This window comes from Oncorhynchus mykiss, chromosome 18, assembly GCF_013265735.2.
Source record: "Oncorhynchus mykiss isolate Arlee chromosome 18, USDA_OmykA_1.1, whole genome shotgun sequence".
Lineage (NCBI taxonomy): Eukaryota > Metazoa > Chordata > Actinopteri > Salmoniformes > Salmonidae > Oncorhynchus > Oncorhynchus mykiss.
This window is the reverse complement of record NC_048582.1, coordinates 31,007,871-31,016,121: the sequence shown is the minus strand read 5'-3', so window position 1 is coordinate 31,016,121 and position 8,251 is coordinate 31,007,871. Positions and strand designations below refer to the sequence as shown.

At 46.3% G+C, this 8,251-nt stretch overlaps 1 protein-coding gene across 2 annotated transcripts; it reads left to right on the top strand.

Moving 5' to 3' along the window:
- Nucleotides 1-1,920: 1,920 nt before the first annotated feature.
- Nucleotides 1,921-7,366, top strand: LOC110495994 (pygopus homolog 2 (Drosophila)). 2 transcript variants are annotated; one of them, XM_021571594.2, is made up of 4 exons: nucleotides 1,921-2,116; nucleotides 2,723-2,797; nucleotides 3,661-3,710; nucleotides 4,043-7,366. In XM_021571594.2, exons 2-4 carry the CDS (start codon nucleotides 2,740-2,742, stop codon nucleotides 5,660-5,662), a joined length of 1,728 nt encoding a protein of 575 aa, XP_021427269.1. In that variant the 5' UTR covers nucleotides 1,921-2,116; nucleotides 2,723-2,739; the 3' UTR covers nucleotides 5,663-7,366. The 2 variants fall into 2 exon arrangements, with proteins under 2 accessions (XP_021427269.1, XP_021427270.1); XM_021571595.2 differs by having other exon boundaries at nucleotides 1,921-2,797.
- Nucleotides 7,367-8,251: the final 885 nt, after the last annotated feature.

Sequence of the window (8,251 nt, the reverse complement as noted above, 5' to 3'; positions counted from 1 at the left end):
CCTAATGTAACCTTCTGACTTATGTAACCATACATCAAGCACACCAAGACAGTCGTGAAGAGGGCTTGACAAAACCTATTCCCCCTCAGGAGATTTAGCATGGGTCCTCAGATCCTCAAAGGGATCTACAGCTGCACCATCGAGAGCATCCTGAATGGTTGCATCACTGCCTGGTATGGCAACTGCTCGGCCTCCGACCGCAAGGCACTACAGAGGGTAGTGCGTACGGCCCAGTACCTCACTGGGGCCAAGCTTCCTGCCATCCAGAACCTCTATACCAGGTGGTGTCAGAGGGAAGGCCCTAAAAGTTGTCAAAGACTCCAGCCATCCTAGACACAGACTGTTCTCTCTGCAACCGCACGGCAAGCGGTACCGGAGCGTCAAGTCCAAGAGGCTTCTAAACAGCTTCAACACCCAAGCCATAAGACTCCTGAACATCTAATCAAATGGCTACCCAGCAGCGTGAAAAAGGGCTACCCAGACCCCCCTTTTACGCTGCTGCAACTCTCTGTTATTATCTATGCATAAGTCACTTTAATAGCTCTACCTACATGTACATTATTACCTCAATTACCTCGACTAACCGGTGCCCCCGCACATTGACTCTGTTCCCCCTGTATATGGCCTCGCTTTTGTTATTTTACTGCTGCTCTTTAATTATTTGTTACTTTAATTATATGTTATTTTCTTCTGTTTTTGTATTTTTCCTAAAACTGCATTGTTGGTTAAGGGCTTGTAAAGTAAGCGTTTCACTGTAAGGTTTCACTGTTGTATTTGGCGCATGTGACAAATAAAATTTGATTTGATTTTGATTTGATATCATACTCATTTGTGTGTCTCAGATTGACGTTTACTATGTTACATCTAGTCTATGAGACCAGGCTGACCTGGGTCTATAATCCTCATCGAAAAACAGACTCAGTCATGAATATGACATTCTTATGCAGTTTTATGATTTATACACAGCAGACTATGAAAAAAGCTACATAGCAACATTGTGTGACATAGGTACCAGGTGGCACAGCTTTTCTGCAAAATTCAAACCCAAATTTTAACCCAAATAGAGTCTATTTTTTGGGGTTAAAATTGGGTTAAAATTTGGGTTTGAATTTTATCAATCATAGGGCAAGGTATCAAGAGGCTCCAGCAACTTATACTTAGTCTACTCTATTGTCCATACATTGAATGACACTTAAAATGGTGTCAACAATATATATATATTGTATATATATATATTGTATATATTGTGTATATATATTGTTGACAGCATTTTAAGTGTTCATAATTATTTCTCTGTTTTGATAGATTCTCTTTACTTTCCTTTTTTTCATATATATATATATATATATATATATATTATACGTTTCATTCAATGTATGGACAATAGAGTAGACTAAGTACAAGTTGCTGGAGCCACTTGATACCTTGCCCTATGATTGATAGCCACCCCCATGGTCCTTGCTATCTGGGACCCTTGGGACGTCCCTGCCCCTTGCTATCCGGGACCCTTGGGACGTCCCTGCCCCATTAAAGTTGAAATGTTAATGGTAAGGTTACAGTAATAGCTACTTTTAAGGTTAGCGTTGGGGTTTAGGTTAGGGACGCCCCAAGGATTCCAGATTGCATTGTAAAACGGAACGCCTATGTGTGTCCATCCCTACCTCAGCGTTGAAAGTGGTCCGTTCTAGACTGCTCCATAACCTGAAATTAAAGGGGTGCTAATTTCAGAAATGAACAAATTAATTATATCATGTGTGCTATTTACTACACAAAATAAATCAGTTAAACTACACTTACAATTATTGATAAGTGTGATTACGTTTATTGTTCATCTAGATGCAGAAAGTGACTTTAATTAAGAAAACTCGTTTTTAGGACAACCTTACTTTCCCTCTGAGTTGTAATGTTCCCGGATGCGCGTCTCTCTTGCCTGGCCCTCTTTGTCCGGCGGCGATAGTAGGCCGTGATTAATATGGCAAAATGTGTGTGTTTGTTTCAATTATTATTTTAAGCTGTACCACAAAAGAAAGCATATACCGTGTGAGGACTGGTATATCGGCAATGACACACTGGAGAGGTTCATATTAACGACTACAGAGCAAGCAACGGAGAAAGGGTATAGTTTGCTTCCCAATAATGCTAACAGGCTAGCTAGCTAACGTTAATCAACATTTTATTAACTAGAGACCGGTTATTTTGCGCCGCTGGCTATTATAGAGGCGAAATGTGTAAATTAACCAAATTGAATGTAGGTTATTCATTGTTATAAATCATAATCTACATGTAATCTATAAAAAAAACGAATGACTAATGTTACCCAAATGTGATAGCTAACGTTGCTATACAGCTAGCTCGCTTAATTGCTAACGTTACACATCTGTAAGTGATCATTTTTAGAGGGGGGGGGGGGGGGGGGGTGTTAAGTTTCATTCAGCCCAGCTCTTCATTTTGTACAAGCTGGCTGCTGAAAGTAAACCTGGCTAGCCACAGTTTTTGAGCATGTGTGTTGGCCAGCAAACCCCGTGACAGTCAAAGTGTGGGGAACAAGATATCGAGTTGTAAATTGCAAGGGAAGACGCACATTACTTATCTATCTATAGAAACTGTCCTCAAATCCAAAGACTGTTTGACTCCACATGCTAGTATTGCTCGGGTCCAAATTCTCAAGACTATTCGTCATTTTACATTTTTCTTACATGATATGAACGGTGACATTGCACAGCACCAACAGTCATATTAATGGCTGCCGAATCGGGGAGACTCCTGGCGGGACAAGGCCAAGGAAAGCGAGGCAAAGGTAGGATTTTGATAATTTATCCATCCATCCCGTCTGTCTCAGATCAGAACTAACCATTAGTTACCACTGCTGCAAATCCACGTGTCTGCAGTCAGTTGTTCTGTCTCATCGTTTTTGTCCTGCTACTCGCATGTCTTGCATGCTGGTAAATGGCCTGGTATTAACTTAATTTCTACATTCTCATGATGTCCATTATTTTCCTCTCTGTGTCTCATACTCAGCCAAACCTGGCATCTCTCTGCTTGGCTGTTCAACACTGAAATCAAATGAGTGTATTGGTTGCGAGTGATGTGATATACTTCTGTTTCGAGCAATCTATACATATTTACCCAGGATACATTTACACGAGACACTAAGAAGGGTATGTTCAGCAGTATGAGTTGTTTTTATGTATATCTATATATATTTTTTTTTGTGGGTGTGCATCACATGGTAGATGGCTAGTAATGGCTGTTCAACAGTCTGATGGCCTGGTAATAGAAGCTGTTTTTATTCTGTCTTTGCTCTGATGCACCTGTCTGAAGGTAGCTGAGTGAACAGTCCGTGGCTTGGGTGACTGTGGTCCTCACCTCCACACACTGTCCTCATGCCAGTCAGTCAGGAATGTTGTCTCTGTCCTCTCCTGGTTCTGGACTTTGATCTTTACATCTGGGTTCTGTGTTACAAATGTAAAGTATTGCGTTGTATTTATAGCAATGTCAACATGGTTAATCTTCCCACTACTTACTCCAAACCCACCCTCACAAAAAGCATTTCTTAGGGAATGAGGGGAAAATAGACCATGTGTATGTTAATCTGTAAACCGGAAAGATACTGCTAGAATGTCCCTCTTATCTCTCCTGTTCTCCTCTTCCCCTCTTTAGGTGGACAAATGAAGAGCCCAGAGAAGAAGAAGAGGAAATCCAATGCTCAGGTAACGACTGCCTTGGCAATTCTGATCTGAAGACATTCTTCCTTAACGTAAACATGTTTGACTGGTGGCCTTGTCTGGGAGAAGGTTTTACTTGTTGTGTTCACTTTTTCTTGTGCTGGTCTTGTGATTTGTTACACATTTAATCATGATCTAAACTCGTCAAGTTAGTTTTTGTGGTAACATAGTTGACAACTTGTTACATCGATCAGTGGTTTCACTAGTTTACTATTCAACCATTCTACACTATGTGTAGCTTCTCTGCTCTTACCAAACTGACATCGTTCAATCTCAATAATCCTTTCTCTCTTGTCTCTACTCATTGTGTGTTTCAGGGGCCTGGTGGCGCGTTCTCCCACCTCTCTGAGTTTGCGCCCCCTCCCACCCCCATGGTGGACCACCTGGTTGCCTCCAACCCTTTTGACGATGACTTTGGCCCCCCGTCACTGCCGTCCCGACCCGGTGGGGCTGGAGGTCCAGGAGGGGGTCCCTTCCTCCCCAGCCCCGGGGCAGGTGGAGGAGGAGGGCCGTATGGGGGTGGAGGCAGGATGGGCCCTGGGGGCATGGGCTTCATGGGGGGCCCCGGAGGACCCGTAGGAGGCCCTGGAGGTCCAGGTCGGAGACCGCCTTTCGGTCCAGGACCACCCAACGCAGGACCGCACCACCAGCTGGGCTTTGGGGGGATGCCTGGCTTCGGGGGTGGGGGAGGTTTCCCGGGGCCTGGGGGTCCGTCGCAATTTAACATGCCCCCCAATTTCAGTCCCCCCATGCACCCTGGACCGGCGTTCAACCCCATGCTGTCCCCTGGTGGTATGGGGGGTCCTGGAGGAGGGGGGCCACCGCACCCTCGGTTTGGGATGCCCCCGCAGCAACAGCACGGACAGGGTGGGCACCCCTTCAACAGCCCCCCTTTAACAGGTGGCGGAGGCCCCAGGGGACCCCCACATGGCCCCATGAACCCCATGGGGGGCATGCCTGGAGGGATGAACATGATGGGGGCCATGGGAGGTGGCCCAGGAGGAAACATGGGAGGGATGCCAAGTCTACCCCCTCAAGGACAGTTCCCTCCTTCACAAGATGGGCCCTACCCAGGACCCAGCCCCCCGGGTCCAGGAAATGAGGAGGGGAAGAACTTTGGTGGAGGTGGGCCCCAGTCTGGGCCTCCTCAGCAGCCTAACTTAAACTCCTCTGGTCCCCCAGGTCCCAACAATACTCCCCCCGGGCCTCCCAACTCTGGCCCTCCCCAGCCTGGAGGAGGCTTCCCTGGACACCCTGACCAGCATCCCAACCCCAACACAACTGGTCAGCCCCCCTCAGCACCGCCCCAGCCCAACCCTAACTCCTCCCCCACCGGCCCCCTCAACGGATCCCAGCCTCAGCAGGTGCCGCCAAATCAGCTGCAGGGGCCCAACTCTACCAACACCCCCTCTTCCAATAACCCGCCCCAGCAGCAGTCGACTCTGCCCAATTCTGCCCCTGGCTCCACCCCTTACAACCAGCAGAACAACGCTCCTGGTGGATGCCCCATGCCCAATGCTCCCCCCAACTCTGCCCAGAACAACTTGACCAACAGCGGGGGCAACACCCCCGCCAGCAACCCTAACCCCCCTTCCAACTCCACTCCCAACACCCAGTCTCCGCTGCCCCCCGGCCCCGCCAACACTTCCACGGGCCCAGGCGTCGGTCCAGGAAAGCTGGGGGGCCCGGGAATGGTGTTCCCCTGTGGCTTCTGTCTGTCAGAGGTGCACGACGACCAGGATGCCATCTTGTGCGAGGCTTCGTGCCAGCGCTGGTTCCACCGTGACTGCACGGGCCTGACTGAGCCGGCCTACGGGCTGCTGACCCGGGAGAGCTCTGCCGTCTGGGCCTGCGACTTCTGCCTCAAAACCAAGGAGATCCAGGCTGTGTACGTCCGCCAGGGCCTGGGCCAGCTGGTGGCTGCCAATGAAGGCTGAGGAACAGGAGGCGGAGGAGGAGAGACTGGGAGGGCTGCAGGGGAAGAGACAATGACTGCTCTGATCTCTCTCGCCCAACCTTATCTGATAAGCTGTTTACAATGCCCAAATCTCTCTTTTACATACTCAAAAACACTTACACCCACTGGACAGTTTATTGGGTACAGCGCCTCTTTCACGAAAACGGATCGCTCCTGTAGACAATGAGTCATGTGGCCGTGGCTTGCTATGTAAAGCAGGCAGACCGGCATCGAGTCATTCAGTTACTGTTCGATTGAATGTTAGAATGGGCAACACAAGTGACCTAAGCAAGTGACTTTGAGCGTAGTATGATTGTCGGTGCCAGGCGCACCGGGTCCAGGATCACAGACTCCCTCCTGGGCTTTTCACGCACAACAGTGTCTAGGGTTTACCAAGAATGATGTGACAAACAAAACATCCAGAATTGTGCAAGCTATCAGGTGGGCCACAAACAAACAAATAAATAACCGTGCAGTACAACAGTGAAGTGCAGAATGGCATCTCGGAACCCACAACTCATCAATCCTTGTCAAGGATGGGCTGTTGCAGCAGATGACCACACCGGGTTCCACTCCTATCAGCTAAAAACAAAAAGAAGCGACTTCAGTGGGCACGTGATCACCAACATTGGACAATTGAGTGGAAAAACATTGCATGGAACATTCAGGCTGTTCTGGAAGCAAAGCTGTGTCCGACCCGGTACTAGATGTGTGTACCTAATAAACTGGCTAGTGAGTACATGAAGCACTTTTAGTGACTCTTTTGGACTGAACAACTGATTTCCCCGTACATGACAATGCCCTGTCCACATTATCCCCCCCCCCCAGACATTTGGCCTGGAGACAAGCAAAGCACTGACACCAACACACTACCTCATACTTTGTGACTGACCAACACAGACGCCTCACTGACAGACTGACTGACCCCTGGTGGGAGCGTGGTCATCTTACACACACATACATACCTGGTTTTGACCCAGAGCAGATGAATCCAAAGGAGACCCAGGCCACTCCTCAATGTACTAGACTGTCCTCCCACCCACACCTCCAGAGAGAAAAGAATGGCGCCACAGAAAAATGTGTAGATATGCAGCCTGAACGTTTGCCCAAAACACGCCTCTGTCCATCTTGGAATGCAGGAGAATCAACCAATGAACAAAAAAATGTAATTATATAATGTCTTGGTTATGTCAATGGACTTTTTGTTTTTATACATTGAATCAACCGTTTTATATCTCCTTCACTGGACACAGAAGTTGTGATATCAGTGCTGTTGGATGGTGTTGGCATAGCTACAAGTAGTGACATCATGGTCATATCCAATGTGTGTACTAGTCTTTTGGGAATGCATGTGAACAAATGCAGTAACTTTGTCCAATCTGTTTTTTTTGTAATTTGGTCTCTGCTAGAGGCCTCGAAGTAGACCAAATAACAGAGCAAATAATATCAATGTTCATATTATTGTCATGTCAGGTGTTTGTAATTTTCCTTCTTAAAAAAAAAAAAAAAACATTCTGTCCAAGTTGCCTTTTTCTCACCCCATTCATTTTTTTTGTACTGCTATCTGCTGTATAATAATGTGCTCTACTCAGGCGCCCTCTGGTGGGAACCTGAGGCACTGACCAGCCCACACAGTGTGGGAAAGATACTGAACTCTGAAGAAGTAAAGAGAATTGTTTTTGTACTCGCCCTTGTCAAATCTTTTTATTTGTGGCTTTTGTTGTATTAAACATGGGGATACACTAAACCTGCTAAAACAGATATGCTGCTACTCTAGTCTAGTTACTTCAAATTGTCTAATGGCAGTACCAGGGTTGAGTCATTTCCCTTTCAAATCAGTCAATTCAGGTAGTAAACTGAAATCTAAATTTTTCTCATTTTTTTTTCCCTATACGATCACATCTAGCCGTGGGAGTACTTTGGAAAAGATTCCCAAAATTAAAATGTTTTCCTTAGTCTTATGTCCAACAATTGTTTTTAAAGTATGTTTTTTTGCTCAGAGAACTTGTGGGGCCAAATAAAACCACCTGCAGGCCGCCAGTACGGGAACCCAGCCCTAGGCAGATGGGTTGCCTCCCACAATGTTACGACATATAGTGCTATTGCCCTAGGTCTGGGATTTCTGAGAGTGATTTGAGTGAATATATATATATATATTTTTTTTTTTACCCAAACCCTGAACGTTACTGACCAACCCTCGCATGAGCTTTGATAACCATTATGCCATTTCCATCCTTCAGTGTCTATCATGGGGATTATATCCATCTAAATGCACTCTTGATGTCTGAGAAAGAGAATTGTGTTCTGCTCTGTGGAAATGTATTGAGTTCATAACTTTCCACTGATGCATAACAATCCAACGGAACTTATTTTTGGTGATAGGCGAGCTATGAAGAAATGTCATGTTAGAGATTTGTTTATTACCATGGCATGATGTAAGTAGTCTGTCTATGGGCCAGGAGAAACTGCACTCCAACAACTATATTACCAGTCATGATCAAAAACTAAATGAACCCTTAGTTGCATTCACGCAAAAATCACCTCAAATGCATACCTGATATGGTCACAG